Here is an 18090-nt window from a genome sequence, read left to right as displayed (position 1 = left end):
GAAGAAAAACTAGATATTTGGCGAAAACGAAAGTAATACTTCAATATTTGTCAATAAGTAGGTCACAGTGAATTCTGTGCTTTCAGGATGCGCACAGATATGAAATTTACCAACCAAGATTTTGTTCAATTCTAGTTTATCTTTTGAAGAGCCGTTATAGATAAAGTTGAATGATTATATCAAAGTAGGGAAGAATATAAGTCACCAAAATTCCTAATCTTACATATCTGAAGCAGTTTTCTGTTGAATTCTAGAAGTGAAGAATGAGTGGGTAAAATACCCGAAAAATATAATTATTTCAAATTACTACACGAGTGATGATTAAAGAATCAACAATACTTACATTTTTGTTCGAAAATTCTGTTCAATTCAGCACAATAAAATTCATCATTCGTGACAAAATGTCCGTAAAATCTACTAAAAACAAAAGCATAGATTCCTCGATCACAAAATTTTTACCAATTCGCGTAAACAAAGACCAGAGATACGACTGCGCGACACGATATAATGAAAAATACTTCCAAATGCATCCTGGTAAGGATAAACATAATATGGCAAATTCAAACCTTATTTTCTGTATCATCCCATTTCGGATGATTCATCATTCGTGAATTATCAACAGATGATCAGAAAATGCAATTTTATCAATTCGATATTCTCGCAGACCGAATTTCATTTAGAATTAGAAAAATTTTGGGCATTTTCAAAAGCAATTATTTTTCTTGGAGATGGAATAAAGTAGGTTTTATTTCGATGCAATATTTCTATGCATACAAAAGTTATAGAAATGATTTCATTTGGCTGACAATCGATAAATATAATTTTTGTTTTTTTGTTCTTCGAACATTCTGAACAGTTTTCAACAGGAAACTGCTTCAGATATGTATGATTGGGAATTTTGGTGACTTATATTTTTCCCTACTTTGATATAATCATTCAATTGTATCTATACATCCGAAATTTGAAAATTTTTCATCATATACATTGCGGCAATATAAAAATTAAACTAGAATTGAACAAAATCTTCGAAGGTAAGTTAATTTAAATCTATGCTCATCTTAAAAGCAGAGAATTCTCTGTGACCTACTTCTAGGCAAATATTATAGTTTTTCTTTCGTTTTCGCCGAATTGCTAGCTTTTCTTCGTAATTAGGTATACCTTCTATTGAATGATTGAGTACCGAAATGATTTTTATAGCTTTTAATTATTTTCAGAATTGATAGCTGATGCATGGATTGTATTATATCGGAGCTGAGTCTGGAATTCTCACTTGTCATTTGCTATTGGGATTTCCTTTCTGAGGGATAATGAGAGAAATCACTAGACTTCTTCGAAATGAATCAGTAACTATTCAACATGACACCAAAATTTTTAGAAAAAGGAGTTAGGTAAGGAACTGACATGGTAAGAACATTTTAACATAATCTCATGTTAGATATAGGTTTACTATTGAAAACTATTTCTTTCTCTATTTCAATGAACACTTCTTTCTATCCAAATGTTTCTAATTTTCGAATATTCAGCAAACAAAGGACTCAAACGATTTAGTTCTACTCTTAAAGTATGAGAGAAATAAATTTTAATTATATTCAATGATTGAGAATCGAAAAGATTTTTACAGTTATTTATTATTTTCAGATGTAATGCCTGATGAATATTTTTATGGTGGAGTGAGTCTTGAATACTTCTATTGGTATTTTCATTCGGAGAATGTATGAGAAAAATGAAAATCGTCTTCGAAATGAACAGATACTCAACAGGACCCCAAAATTTTTGTAAAAGAGGGAGGTACCGAAAAAACTGACAAGGTGAGAACATCTTAATTTTAGAATTTCGAACCGAGTATGGTCTCAAACGGTTTAGTTCGACTCTTAAAGAATTCAAGATCAAAATCAATCTCGATTAAGTTCATTTTTGGCCAAATTTCGTTTGACGGTTGAAATTGCATTGATATATGGCCGTTCGAAATTCCATTCTTCTATAAATTTCAAAACTGCAGGTTCGATCGAGATGAAAATTTGCATTTGAATATAGAATGACAATTTTAAGCCCTGTGCATTATTTCATGTTGATCGCATAACTATTCAAAAACAATATTTTCGTTATGTCAAAACCGATTCAGCATTTGGAGAGCTTTCCCATAATATGGAGTCCATAGGTCTTAAGAAACTGAAAATTAGCAAAAAAACTACTTTTAGTGGTGATATTGAACTGTCAAACGCATACTCAACATTGATGGTTTTTTCGATATTTTCAATTCAGCTCTTGATTAACCAAAAAGCCTCCAAACCCCCTTTTTTTATCAACTTTTCAAATTAATGTAGAGAACAAAGAAATTTTTTTTTCGAAAATACAATTGCTATTTCTTGTAGAGAATTTGTTCAATATTTCAAAACATCAACTGAGTTTTCTGTGCAAACTTTGATTGGTGAGATATTGATGGTTAAAGACAAAAATGTCCTTTTCAATTCAAAGCTCGATATTTCAGAGAGAGATGCTCGTATCGAAATTTTCAAAACAGGATATTGAAGCTGAATGAACATGTTATCTCATCCATATAGCGGTTAAGTTGGAAAAAAAAATTCTGTAGGCCAAAAATAAAAACTGAAAAAATTTTGCAGAAATTTTAGATACTGTATTCATTAGGATTGAGCGCTACACGTTGCTTGAAAAATGTTCTCATCATGAGATCTCTAAACTATAAACTTCAAGCTTCAAAAAGCTTTTTTCAAATTGAGATACGACCATTGTTATCGAAAATACAACCATTTGAAAAACCGCTAAAAATTTCGAATTTTATTTGATCCTTTGATTTATTCCTCTAGTATACACTGCTCAACAATTGATAGGGATCACTTACTTGTTCTGAATTTATTTCTGAAATATTCGCTCCAATATTATAAATTTAGTCAGATATCAGAGTATTTTCAGTTGATAAAGAATGAAAAAATGGAAAGTTGGAGAGAAAAAAAGACTTTATTAGGAACACTCAAAATTCTGTGTTTGAATAACATAAAAATTTTATGATGAAACCACAAGAAGGCTGGAGTTTCGGTTAAGCTAGTACCTAGTTGGTCCCCCACGAGCTCGTCTCAAGCATTCTACCCTACGAGGCATACTTTAGATCAAACGATTTATAAAATTTTGGGGCAAATTCGTCCAAATATCCCGTCAAAAGATCAAAAGACGATCTTGGGCAGCTGTTGTACGGCGCTGCCCATGAACATAAGCTACTGAGTCGTTTTGGATGAACCTATTCCAAGCCCGACTCACGACACTTTGCGAAACATTCAACCGCCGGGACACTTCTCGCTGGGACAAACCTTCCTGTATCCACCGAATGATTTGGTCCAGTTGCACAGGAGCCAAACGTCTTCTCGACTTGACTGATAAGCTGATATTGTTCTCATTTCTTCAATTATTGTCACCTTATGTGTTTGAACGAGAGAAAAAACAGATTTAATAACAAATACCACATTGCTTTTCACTCCACCTGTAACAGCCTACAGATAATAATCGATTTTGTGAACAAGAGCCGATAAAGTGAGGAAGACTTTGATATAATCAACTCAAAACATCTTACTTTTTCCTTAGAGAACATATAATGTACAGATATTCACGAGATAACTTGAAAAAAATACAAATGAAGAGAAGTTCATAAGTGATCCCTAGCAATTGTTGATCAGTGTATTTCGAAGAAATTAAATCTACTTTGCTTCTGTCTGGAGTAGTAAAACTTGTCTCACGATCCTCAAATTTCCTAAACCAATTTCCCTCCCTTCCACCACCCCCACCCCTCCGAAAATGGTAATTACACCCCCGTCGATCCAACTTTAATAGACACCTCCGAAACACCGACCAGACTTCGTTACCAACTAAGAAGTCACTTTGTCGACGAAAAAAATCCGGTCTAAAGACTTTTCGCCGAAACTGCTCTCAATCGCCATCATCAGGTAGTTACTTAATTTTTCAGCGAGCTCTTCGCGTAATTCTACCCTTAATCGGGCCCCCCGTTTTTCCTTTGAAATTTTAAACCTCTCAAATTAAAAATATCGAACAATGATAAAACCGCCTTCAGACTCCATTATTATTATCACCGGAGATTTAATGGGTTTGCCCAGTTGGATCCGGCCTTCCTTTGAGCTTCAAGGAAGTTTCGGCAACTATTTCCTTCTGGAAAAAACGCGAATTTCCCCGATTGGTCTTGTGTTTTCTCGGCTGTGAGAATCTTGCGAAGTTTTGCGGTGTAAACACGTAGAAGTGGGCGTTGGAATGGTTGGAAAAAAAATTGGCAGAAAGGTTTATCGCTTCCGCGTCAATTGGGCCAATATTTGAATCATTTTTATTAGTTTAGAACTGTTGGTAGTTACTTCGTGAACGAGAGATTGCACTAAAACAAAAATATTTGTTGAAATTTCATTTTCTCATATTTTTTTTGTGAGTTACGAATTTTTCAATCTTCATTTATAGCTTGAATTTTTTTTTGTGATTTTCCTGTTGAAATCAAATTCGAACGTCGAAGGAGCACAAATGCAGTTCAAAAACGTAGTACCTACTTATGGCCATTATAAAGGGTGTTTTTTTAGAGCTATAGAACTTTAAATTGCAATAAAACAACGAAGGATTATTCGATTGACATGAATTTTATTTATCCGCAAGATAATCTTGTGGCATTACATTTAAAATATGATTTCTGGCATATGACCGCCACGGCTGGCTCGGATGTAGTCCAATGTGGACGTCCAATTTTCGATGACTTTTTCCAACATTTGTGGCCGTATATCGGCAATAACACGGCGAATGTTGTCTTCCGAATGGTCAAGGGTTTGTGGCTTATCCGCTCAGACCAATGACTTCACATAGCCCCACAGAAAGTAGTCTAGCGGTGTTAAATCACAAGATCTTGGAGGCCAATTCACAGATCCAAAACGTGAAATCAGGCGGTCACCAAACGTGTCTTTCAATAAATCGATTGTGGCACCAACTGTGGCTCTATACCGATCACCATTGTATACTGTAACCTTCTGATCGTTTTTGAAGAAGTACGGACCAATGATTCCACCAGCCCATAAAGCGCACCAAACAATCAGTTTTTCTGGATGTAACGGTGTTTCGACATACACTTGAGGATTAGCTTCATTCCAAATACGGCAGTTTTGTTTGTTGACATAGCTATTCAACCAGAAGTGCGCTTCATCGCTTCAAAATAAAATGGACGTAGTGCGCGATACGTATTCCGCACAGAACAATTATTTTCGAAATAAAATTGCACTTTTTGCAAGCGTTGTTTAGGCGTGAGTCTATTCATGATGAATTGCCAAACCAAACTGAGAATAAATCACTTGACAGCTGTTAAATGGGTCGCCATCTTGAATGCCAACTTAAAGTCATATACCTCGAAAAAAACACCCGTTAGAAAACACACTTTATGCTTAAAAACTCGTTGCTAAATTCGTACTGATACTATTTTCACACTCATAGAGGCACTGCACTCTCTTCTTCTTTGAAGAACCGAGGCACTAAATTTGACCTTGTATCAAACCTCCCCTTGTATCAATCCTCCCCAGTCTCCCCTATTGATTTCTAAAGAACGTTGTGGATAAACCTTGTGCATAAACTAAAATTAAGATTAAACCAAACACCCCCTCAGAAACAATTATGTATCACCCACGCGAATATACATAGCAAAAAGCACAAAACATTGAACGTCCCACAAACCTAGTATACCTACTTCGTTGCAGCTCCGCAGCGGAGCCACCGCCGCGCTTTAACCACAGAAGAAGGTCACATCATTACGTATTCGTCAAAGTTACCGCAAATTTGTAATCTGTCTATGACACGGTTTCCTTCCAGAAGTATTATCTGGGGATGGCCCCGAGAGTCGAGCTCATTTGACGTCTAATTATTTCGCGCCACCAGATCGAACGCCCGGGCGTCTTGATTGACGGCGCCTATTAAAAAGAAATTAAAGCGGCTTACGCCAGTATTATTACCGGGACTTAATGAATTGCGGGGGAGGTTGGAGGAGGGTGGCAACCCTGTTTCGAATTCAGCCACTCGATTTGTCCTCGAGAGATGGTCGACTATACAAAATATTAAATGGACAACCGAGTTGGTCCGTAAAGATTGTAACAGGGCTTTGTTACAGTAAGAAGAAGAAAGGAATGAAGAAGAAGATTTCTGCCTCGAAAAGATGGCGGTTTTGACATTTCAGTCGAATTGTCAAAGTTGTCATGTTTGGCTGCCTTGATTTTACGTTTGACAGGTTTGATGTACCCCATTATGTTCAAGATCCTGAAATAATCTTGAATATCTCTCAGTACTCACAAATGAGCACTGATTTTGATAAAACAATTCAACAATTTCTAAACGTTGTGTATCTTTCCATGATTAAATGGCATAACCTACTGAACACAAATGACATAAGACATGTCGAAAAATTATACACACTGCTGTCAATATAAACATTTCAAATTATATGATTTCTATTGAAAAACCCTATATTAATAATGAGTGTTTTTTAAGAGCTAGAGAAGTTTGAAGAATACATAGGCGTACAACTTTACTTCCACTGTTTTTCTTCCGAAATTCGAGACTTTGTAGTAAAAAGCTGGTTATACATTCATGATTGAAAGTATTGTCCATCGCTGGCCACTACTTTCTCCCTTCTTTCTGGCAGCGTACGAATCCCGCGTTGAAAAAACTGGTCATTTTTTGAAACGATCCTCGAATCGATCCTATTTTTTACTTCTTCATGATACCAGTGCTGGTCAGCCAGGTGATGTGTCATTGATCGTCACAAGTGATAGTCCGAGGAACAACGTCTGGAGAATACGGCTATGGAGTAGGACTTTCCATTTCAACGTTTCCAAGTAAGTCTTGACCACTTTCTCAATATGGGGTCGAGCATTTATCATTTCTCTCTCTCTCTCTATTGCGGCCGTTTGTCTTGCAATGCTCAGCTCGAACACATTAATTGCATTCGATAACGATTGCCTATGATTGTTTCAGTCGGTTTTGATAACACATAATACAACTACGCCTAGCTGGTATCACCAAATACTGAGCATGACCTTGGAACCGTGAATATTCGTTTTGGCCGTCGACGTGGAAGCTTGGCCGGGATTTTTCCATGATTTTCTGCGCTTGGGATTATAGCAATGAACCCATTTTTTGTCTCCAGTCACAATGCGATGCAGAAATCCCTTCCGTCTTTGCCTTGCAAGCATCTGTTCACAAGGAAACAAACGCCGTTCGACATATCTCGGTTTCAACTCGTACGGCACCCAATTTCCTTGTTTCTGAATCATTCTCATGACTTTCAGGTGTTTTGAAATGGCTTGTTGCGTCATTCCCAATGATCCTGCCAATTCTTGTTGCGTTTGACACTAGTCTAGATCAAGTAATGCTTCCAATTCTGCGTCTTCGAAAACCTTCACTCTTCTCCCGCTATGCTGGTCTTCGACGTCAAAATCACCGTTCTTGACGCTTTAAAACCACTCTCGTTACGTTCTTTCACTAATAGCGGCCTCACCATTGTTATTTAAGAGTATTCGATGAGCTTCAGTAGCAGATTTCTTCATAGAAAAGCAAAAAATCAGAACATCCCGCAAATGACGAGAATTTGGCTCGTAATCTGAGATGTTTAATCGAGAATAACTTTATGATGCAGACACAAATCGACTAATTTGTCGATGGCGTTATGTTTACAAATACCTAAGCTAATTGTTTAACATTTATATTCTATTTAATTCGACTACCAATTACCGCGAATAGATTTATTTGAACTTATTAATTTGAGGATATCGGGTATGGTAGTCAAACTATATGATCTATCTCATTTATTATACCATCCTAGCTTTCTGTCATCATTGTGACCATCTTCAGGGAGCTGAAATATACATTCAGTAAGACAAAAATAAGAACAAACATGACCTAAAACACTCACATCAATTCGAGATGTTGAGGAGTTAATAGTTAAAAATGCTTCAATGATCTCATTATTAATCTGGAAACTACGATTTTTCATTCAGTATTATCTATCAAAAACTCTTGTCATTTCAGATTGACACAATGTTCAAGAATAAGGAATTACCTCAACCTTGAGTTGGAACGTCATCGAAAGATGACATTTCACTCTTCTTCTTTATGGTATGAACTAGATAAGTGTAAATTGGATTCAGTCTACATGAATCAGTCATAATATTGAGGTTGTTCTAACAGCAATGAATTTCAACTGTCTCAAGGAAGGAACGTTTATACCTATTTTTTTTTTGGGCTATAATAGGTTCTTCGAAATTCATTACATGTAATGTGTCGTGTACATGTTTAGACAAACCACACAGATTTATTTGGTTCAAAGTTAATTTTCACAATTTGCAAGCGTTCTTCTGGCGTTGAACGATTCATGAGCTATTGCCAAACCTTACTGAACAGAAATGTCAACACACTTTGACATTCTCAACTGTCAAACGATATATAACATCCATCGAAACTTCTCATGCAGCTGAAAAAACTAAAAAGTAAAAACTTCAAAGTTCAAGTGGTGGTCCCACAATGCCTCTAACAAGATCAAAGAAGCAAATCGTCCCAATGGACCCAAAAAAATCACGCTATCGAACCGGTGCCCCATCCAACGAAGCGTCACAATTTTTTCGACGTCCCCCCCGACGACGTCGACGGCGTCGTCCCATTTGCATACTCCCCGTCGCTCCCAACCTATTTATGCATACGCAGTTCCATTCAGGTCCATGAAGTTTCGCTTCTAGATGGATTTTTCCGGGGTTTATGAATGTAAATTAATTTTTGAAATGAGCGAGACATCGCAGTGATGAGATGAAATTGTGAAAATCGCTCTTTGAATACAAATTCTTCCTTATGCCTCTCTCTCTCTCTCTCTCTCTCGTACGGACGTCGACGTAACGTAAGGAAGTACATAAATTATATACGCCGGGTATATTTGTTTCGTATTTTTCTGACTGGATGAGAGGTGTTAACGTAGCTGAGTTATGTTTCTGAGGCTCTTTTTGAGCGCTAACTGCAATTGAGATAGTCTCGAACAGTTATAACGGGTGTTTTTTTTCGAGGTATATAACTTTAAGTTGGCATTACTGTTCAAGATGGCGACCGATTTAATAGCTGTTAAGTGATTTATTCTCAGTTTGGTTTGGCAATTCATCATGAATAGACTCACGCCGGAACAACGCTTGCAAATAGTGCAATTTTTATTTCAAAAGTAATGGTTCTGTGCGGAATACGTATCGCGCACTACGTCCATTTATCGTCGACAAAATCGTCCATCAGAGCAGTTAATTCGATTAACCATGGAACGTTTTCGCACCACGTTTACTCTTATTGATAACTCGCATCCCCAGAGACGCCGTACGGTGCGTACAGAAGAAGCTATTGCTGCTGTAGAGTGTAGCATTGAGGAAGACCCGAATGAGTCTATCCGCCATCGAGCACAGGAATTGGATCTGTGTCCATCCACTTTATTGAAGACTTTGCGGAAGGATCTTGGTTTGCGTGCTTACAAAATCAAGAATAGAAGCCAAACGATCATCAAGTAAGGCGTAGATTCGTCGAATGGGCACAAAATGAGATTGCCTTTGTTCCCGATTTTCATAAGCGAATTTTGTTTAGCGATGAAGCGCACTTCTGGTTGAATGGCTACGTCAACAAACAAAACTGCCGCATTTGGAGTGAAGCTTATCCTCAAGTGTATGTCGAAACACCGTTACATCCAGAAAAACTGACTGTTTGGTGCGCTTTATGGGCTGGTGGAATTATTGGTCCGTACTTCTTCAAAAACGATTATGGCCAGAACGTTACAGTCAATGGTGATCGGTATAGAGCCATGATTACTAACTTTTTCATTCCTGAATTGAACAACCATGATGTCCAGGAGCTGTGGTTCCAACAAGACGGCGCAACATGTCACACAGCTAGTGCCACAATCGATTTATTGAAAGACACGTTCGGTGACCGTCTTATTCCACGTTTTGGACCTGTGATTTGGCCTCCAAGATCTTGTGATTTAACACCGCTAGACTACTTTCTGTGGGGCTATGTAAAGTCATTGGTCTATGCGGATAAGTCACAAACCCTTGACCATTTGAAAGACAACATTCGCCGTGTTATTGCCGATATACGGCCACAAATGTTGGAAAAAGTCATCGAAAATTGGACGTCCAGATTGGACTACATCCGAGCCAGCCGTGGCGGTCATATGCCAGAAATCATATTTAAAATGTAATGCCACAAGATTATAATGCGGATAAATAAAAATCATGTCAATCGAATAATCCATCGTTGTTTTATTGCAATTTAAAGTTCTATAGCTCTACAAAAAACACCCTTTACAAGCCAATTTTCGTCAAAAAAACAACCAGGGAAATTGTTTTTCATTTTTATTTTGGATTTATTAGTGTGTACACATCGTCCTTGTTTTGTTCATCCCTCTCCACAGAAAGCAACAATAACTTACACTGAAATTATCAACTCCGATACAAAGTGCCCCCAAGTTGTTCATCAAACAAGTTTGACAGGCGAACTTTGCCAAACCACAGAGTGATAATTTATTCGGGGAAAACTTTAGGAAGGTCCGATCCTGGGGCGCTGGGAAACGCCAGGTGCGTTCCACTTGTCGCTCTACGTGTTTACACAACGATGATACCAGGCCCTCTCTGATGCACGTTTTATTTTCCATAGATAAATCTGACAGTTATTTCAACGGGGCAACGGACCGTGGATAATGATTCGACCTTGTTTTGTTTGGAAAACATGCGGCGGAAAATTCCGGAAAATTTTTTGAAATTCCCGCCTTGATCCCGTTCTTTGAAAGGCAATTTCCGGTAATGGACTGAACATTTTTTTTCGAAACTTTCCGGATGAACGGTTGAATTGATGTGCATCGGTTGCATTCGATGTATTTTGTGAATTCGTTAAGTGGAAAAACATGCGAAATTTCAATCATTTTTTTCAACGCATATTGAAAAATATTTATAATTAAATTTTGTCCGCTTGAAAGAAATATAAACAGTAGAACAGTAGAACAAATTCATTTTTAGCAAAACAGACCATTTTAAGAAATAATCCTGAAACACCTCGATTTTTTATTTTAATTTACCGTATTTTTAAATAATAATGTATTATACAGGGTGAATTACTTTCGAGTAATGACGTCACCGTCATTTTTTTAATGGATCACCCGCATTTTGTCTCAATTTTCCGATTACTCTAGCTGAGCTGATTCCAAAAATGTATCACATGTTGATTCCAATTGGTACAGGGTGAACAAAAATACAATAGTTTTGTGTGTGCTCATAAAGTAACGCGTAATATTCTTTATCAGTTAAATTAACAATATTATCAAAAATACTTATTGTCTAGCGGTAATTGGTTTGAATGTAACAGCCTGTCTTATGCTAATAAAAACATAATATAGTATAGAAGTGTTTTTTTCATAGCATAAGCTGTCAAGTTTAGCCGCAGGTAAACTCGAAAAATCTGCCGACAAGTGCTGCCATTCAAGAACGTTACTTGAGAGTTTCTTCGTTGAGACAACGGTTTGCAACCGCTCGCCTCCTTCAAAATCAGCTTGAGCAAACTCATGGGGTGCAAATTAGCACTCAGACAATAAGAAATCGCCTCAGAGAATATGATTTAAGGCCTCGTGTCGCGGCAAGAGGCCCAGCTCTTACCCCAGCCCATCGAAGGGCGCGTTTGGATTTTGCGAGAGAGCATATTCATTGGGAAGAGGCTGATTGGGAAAGAGTTCTCTTCACAGATGAGTCTAGATTCTGCCTCTACCATTGTGATCAACGTTCCCTTGTATACAGACGTCCACATGAAAGATATGCTCAGTGCAATTTCCTGAATACTACTGGTTTAGGGGAGGATCGATTATTGATGGGGTGGAATATCTTTGACTGCTCGCACAGATCTAGTGGTCGTTGATAATGGAGCTATGAATGCTGATAGGTATATAAGGAACATTATTGAAGAGCATGTAGTGCCATTTGCCCCATACATTGGTGAAAATTTCATTTTTATGGACGATAATGCCAGACCCCATCGTGCGCGCATCGTTCAGTAGTACCTTGAAGAGGTTGAAGTCTCTCGAATGGAATGGCCAGCAAGAAGTCCAGATCTCAATCCGATTGAGCAGGTTTGGGACAACCTCAATAGAAGGCTGAGAAGTTCAGAAAATCATCCAGCTACTCTTAATGACTCAGGAATCCAACTCAGAGAAATCTGGGAAGGATTAGATCAGAACATTTTAAGATCACTCATTTTGAGTATGAACCGTCGTTGTCGAGCTGTAATTAACGCAAGGGGTGGAAATACCCAAGTATTAAATCACTTATCAGCATTCCAGTATTTTGAAAATTGTTTATTTCTCTTCTTACACATAAGATTAGGTGAAATCCTGAATTTTTCTTCCATTTAATGTGTCTTGTTTCATTCAAAACCTTCCCGAGAGAACATAAAAAATAAGTTATAAAATCAATGTAGAGTTAACTTTCATTAAAATTGAGATTTTCAGAATGTGCGCTAATTTTTTTGCGCAGTGTATTTAGATATTTATTTCAATATATTTCGAGTCGATATGAAACGTCGATTCACTATGTGACATAAGAAGTGCGTTCTTTGTGGAGAAACTCGCGACCGATATGTTTTCATTTCCGCGCGCCTCATGTCAAATTTGATAGTTCATGTTGGGGACAAAATTTGCTTACTAAAAATGACATCTGCTCCCTCTATTTATTTTTATTACACTAAGAGTCGAACCTTATCGTTTATGATCATCCAAGCCTCAAAATCTGAAAATCACATCATAACGAAATGACAAAGCAATCTGCTCTAGAAACGGGCGCCCAAAAAAAGCACAAAGCCCCATAGTAGGCGTTGTTTCACGCGAAAGGAGCGGGAAATCCGCCGCAAACCTTCCAAAGCGCGGCTACAAGTTCCATCCCATTGAGCAATTTGCCATATTCCAATTAAAATGTTCCTAATGACTCTGTCAGCTTCATGGCCGATATACCGTGAACGGGCGCCGTCCTTGCGCTCGCTCTAGCGCCGTCCTAAGCAATATTTTTCGCTCTATTGAGCGCGGCAGGCGTTAAAATTCAACAATTAATTTGCAAATTGAGTTTCACTTTAACGGGTCGTTGAAGCCTGATACCGCGGATTTATTTGACGCTAGATGGCGCTGACCGGATGAGGAACGGGCAAGTTGATCGATTCGGACCGACGTTCTGTGGACGCGGCCGTTCTATGAATTTATCAACACATAACCTCGTCGTTTAGATGCTGTTTAATTGGTGACATTGAACACTTTGACAGATTATTAAAAACGGTTATAAAGGGTTGGGTGATTTCGGTGGGTAGTTTGAATTGTGCGTCATTTTGATTACACCGTTTCCAGGCAAATAAAGACTTGTAACGGGTGTTTTTTTCCGAGGTATATAACTTTAAAATGGCTTTACTGTTCGAGATGGCGACCGATTTAACAGCTGTCAAGTGATTTATTTTCAGTTTGGTTTGGCAATTCATCATGAAGAGACTCACGCCTGAACAGCGTTTGCAAATAGTGAAATTTTATTTCGAAAATAATGGTTCTGTGCGGAATACGTTTCGCACACTACGTTCATTTTATTTTGTTTAGCGATGAAGCGCACTTCTGGTTGAATTGCTACGTCAACAAACAAAACTGCCGCATTTTGAGTGAAGCTAATCCTCAAGTGTATGTCGAAACACCGTAACATCCAGAAAAGCTGACTGTTTGGTGCGCTTTATGGGCTGGTGGAATCATTGGTCCGTACTTCTTCAAAAACGATGATGACCAGAACGTTAAAGTCAATAGTGATCGGTATAGAGCCATGATTACTAACTTTTTCATTCCTGAATTGAACAACCATGATGTCCAAGAGCTGTGGTTCCAACAAGACGGCGCAACTTGTCACACAGCTCGTGCCACAATCGATTCATTGAAAGACACGTTTGGAGACCTCCTGATTTCACGTTTTGGACCTGTGAATTGGCTTCCAAGATCTTGTGATTTAACACCGATAGACTACTTTCTGTGGAGCTATGTAAAGTGATTGGTCTATGCGGATAATCCACAAACCCTTGACCATTTGGAAGACAACATTCGCCGTGTTATTGCCGATATACGGCCACAAATGTTGGAAAAAGTCATCGAAAATTGGACGTCCAGATTGGACTACATCCGAGCCAACCGTAGCGGTCATATGCCAGAAATCATATTTAAAATGTAATGCCACAAGATCATCTTGCGGATTAATAAAATTCATGTCAATCGAATAATACATCGTTGTTTTATTGCAATTTAAAGTTTTATAGCTCTAAAAAAAGACCTTTTACATAGGTGTACAACTTTGCTTCCGCCGTTTTCTCCGTAATTCGAGGCTTTATTGTGAAAAACTGGTTGTATTCGTACATTTATGATTCAAAGTATTTTCCAACGCTGGCAATTACTTTCTCCCATCTTTCGGGCAATTTTTTGCGCACTTAAGGGGGGGGGATAGAAAAAATATCCATTATGAGTCAACCTTATGAGTATATCACAATTTTATTATGAGTAAGCAAACTTCTTTGGAAAACTTCTTCAACAGAAGGAAAATTGATGAAGCAAGTTTTTTTTTCGTTTGAATACACTTCTAATAATCAATTATTTTTTCCCCAAGAATATTGTGTGAAAAGTGAGTTTGACCAGACGTTCTCGAGCCAAATTCACGTATATGCGTTCTTTCCCTAAGGATTTTGCATGAACTCTTCAGTGAGGCCAGAGATCTCTACCTAAGACACCCTCTAACACCATCGAGGAGAGGTGACTCTGCTGCAACACAGCGACCCTCATGAACCCGCCAAGGTTGTAGTAGAGTATGGCGCGAAGCTCATAACGCCACCTCTCGGGCTGACAGAGTCACTACATGAGAAATATCATCAGCGTTAAAAATATCACTTAATTCTTTGTCTTAAAATTTCAATTTGGAGGTTTATTTATGTGGTTGTAATTTATTATCACTGTTCAAACATTCATACGAAATGTTGTAAAAAAATACATAAAAACAAATTTGAATAAACGACCAAAAACGCCTGACATCGAGTCAGATTCCAGATTCATTTTTCTTTTTAATCTACAAACAATTTAAGCTTTTACTCACTCAGCAGGAAATGTGGGAACGTAATATATCATCAAATAATTCTTTTTTATTGCATAACAATTACCTAAGACATTTTCCATACAAAAAATGTTTTCGAACAACGTTATATTTCTCTTTCTTACAAACTAAAATTTGCGTCAAGCCTTTGTTTCATCTGTGTTTTTCTTCATTTCCTTCCATTTGGCCATGTAGACTCCTTCCGGGTCGTATCTAGCCTCAAGAAGGTGAAACATATCAGGGTGGTTCTCTATCATGAAGTTTATCACCTTGGTGCCGACTTTCTTCTGTTTTTCTGAGCATTTCTTGCATTCGGTTTTCAGGGCATCATCCAGGTGTTCTGAAATTATTCGTCACTCAAGTTCACGAACTATAGAAATAGATTCAAAAAGAAAAATTGACGTAACGCTTTCCCTTCAAAAATTATCATAGTAGAATAGTTAGGGATTAACTAAAATTAGAACTCATCGATAAACCATCGCCAGAAGTCACTACCATAAACATGGGTATGAACTCAGTAATAAATTTGGATAATTGGAAATGCTTAGACCTTAGTACCATCTTTTGGGGGATATCCTCAGGGTAATAAACATTAATAGAGGGAGCATATGTCATTTTCAGTAAGCAAATTTTGTCCCCAGCATGAACTATTAAATTTTACATGAAGCGCGCAGGCATGAAAACATATCAGTGATACTCAATTCGCGAGTTTCTCCGCAAAGAACGCACTTCTTATGTAACATAGTGAATCAACGTTTCATATTAACTCAAAATACACTGCGCAAAAAAATTAACGCACATTATGGAAATCTCAAATTTATTCTACAACTGAAGGTGTTCTCAATGATAATTATTTTTATCAGAATTATGCATGCATATGTTATCCACTTTCAACGTTTTTCTTCAATACAGATGTTTTTTTTTCCAGCAGGAATAAAAAAAGATGAGATTATCAGATTTTGAATGTATTGGCTCCATTCTGAAATCAGTTGTTCTCGATCAATTCTAGTGATTTTCTACACTCGATCGCTATGCAACGCGAAACACCCAATTTGACCCAAGAGGAATGTGCCCAAGCGGTAGTTTTGCGAGAAGAAGGGTGGACATACTCAAGAATTGCAGAAAGGTTTGGAGTTTTCTATACAAGTGTGTCCAGAATGTTGCAGCGATTCAGGGAGACAGGTATGAATGTTCGCAGACCAGGACAGGGTAGACCACGGGTAACAACTGCCATTCAAGAACGTTACTTGAGAGATTCTTCGTTGAGACAACGGTTTGCAACCGCTCGCCTCCTTCAAAATCAGCTTAAACAAACTCATGGGGTGCAAATTAGCACTCAGACAATAAAAAATCGCCTCAGAGAATATGATTTACGGCCTCGTGTCGCGGCAAGAGGCCCAGCTCTTACCCCAGCCCATCGAAGGGCGCGTTTGGATTTTGCGAGAGAGCATATCCATTGGGAAGAGGCTGATTGGAAAAGAGTTCTCTTCACAGATGAGTCTAGATTCTGCCTCTACCATTTTGATCGACGTTCCCTTGTATACAGACGTCCACATGAAAGATATGCTCAGTGCAATTTCCTGAATACTACTGGTTTCGGGAGAGGATCGATTATGGTATGGGGTGGAATATATTTGACTGCTCGCACAGAACTAGTGGTCGTTGATAATGGAGCTATGAATACTGATAGGTATATAAGGAACATTCTTGAAGAGCATGTAGTGCCATTTGCCCCATACATTGGTGGAAATTTCATTTTTATGGATGATAATGCCAGACCCCATCGTGCGCGCATTGTTCAGGAGTACCTTGAAGAGGTTGAAGTCTCTCGAATGGAATGGCCAGCAAGAAGTCCAGATCTCAACCCGATTGAGCAGGTTTGGGACAACCTCAATAGAAGTTCAGAAAATCATCCAGCTACTCTTAATGACTTAGGAATCCAACTCAGAGAAATCTGGGAAGGATTAGATCAGAACATTTTAAGATCACTCATTTTGAGTTTGAACCGTCGTTGCCGAGCTGTAATTAACGCAAGGGGTGGAAATATCAAGTGAAATCCTGAATTTTTCTTCCATTTAATGTGTCTCGTTTCGTTCAAAACCTTCCCGAGAGAACATAAAAAATAAGTTATAAAGTCAATGTAGAGTTAACTTTCATTAAAATTGCGATTTTCAGAATGTGCGTTAATTTTTTTGCGCAGTGTATATCACAATCCGACAACGAAATCTAACCATGTTAGGGAAATTGAAAAATTACGTATACTCCCTCTATCTATGTTTATTACTTTATGATCTAAGCAAGGAAGTATAATATCGTGAATTTAATCTTGATCAACACCAGTTAGTAGCCGCTGAAACTGTCCAATATTTAAACAGCCCGTATATTTTAAGTCACAAATTAATTAGGCCAAACCTTTCAGTTCCTGAGCAGGTGGAGGGCATCTTCCTTTATCCAACAAACAATCGACATAGTTCTTCAACAGCCTCTTACTCCTCAAAATTTCATCCACATCCAAGTCGTCATACTGAGACTTGTACTCTTCTGCTTCTGTGAAGGCCCAAAAATACACCACCAATAAACCCAAAAGAATGACGAACTTCATTCTGCTGTCACTTCTAACGTTTTGTGCATCGCATTAGTTTGAATTTGATTTTTAATGGTCGAGTCATTTGAAAAACACTTACGCGTTATGTCATAATTTTTCTATCAATTAAATTAAGTGGACAGTCTTGTTCGTATGGCGATGACAAGAGATTTATTATGTTGATCGAGCTCCTTGTCGTGTTTGTTTAAAAACACTTATTAAAAATATTATTATCGGCTATCTTTGATTCCGTTTTTAGGATCGCAATTGCATAGATAGACGAAAGGGAATTATACCTAACAATAAAAAAAAGTTTGT

At 37.8% G+C, this 18090-nt stretch overlaps 1 protein-coding gene across 1 annotated transcript; it reads right to left on the bottom strand.

The window, feature by feature from the left end:
* Positions 1-15217: 15217 nt before the first annotated feature.
* Positions 15218-17832, bottom strand: LOC123671106 (ejaculatory bulb-specific protein 3-like). Its single transcript, XM_045604789.1, has 2 exons — positions 17601-17832; positions 15218-15528 (listed from the first exon to the last, which is right to left on the bottom strand). The coding sequence occupies exons 1-2, from the start codon at positions 17788-17790 to the stop codon at positions 15329-15331; spliced, it is 390 nt and encodes a 129-aa protein (XP_045460745.1). The 5' UTR covers positions 17791-17832; the 3' UTR covers positions 15218-15328.
* Between the last annotated feature and the right edge of the window lie 258 nt (positions 17833-18090).

The sequence above is a fragment of the Harmonia axyridis genome, chromosome 1 (genome assembly GCF_914767665.1).
Source record: "Harmonia axyridis chromosome 1, icHarAxyr1.1, whole genome shotgun sequence".
Lineage (NCBI taxonomy): Eukaryota > Metazoa > Arthropoda > Insecta > Coleoptera > Coccinellidae > Harmonia > Harmonia axyridis.
Note: the sequence above shows the minus strand (reverse complement) of the source record. Positions and strands in the feature narration are given on the sequence as shown.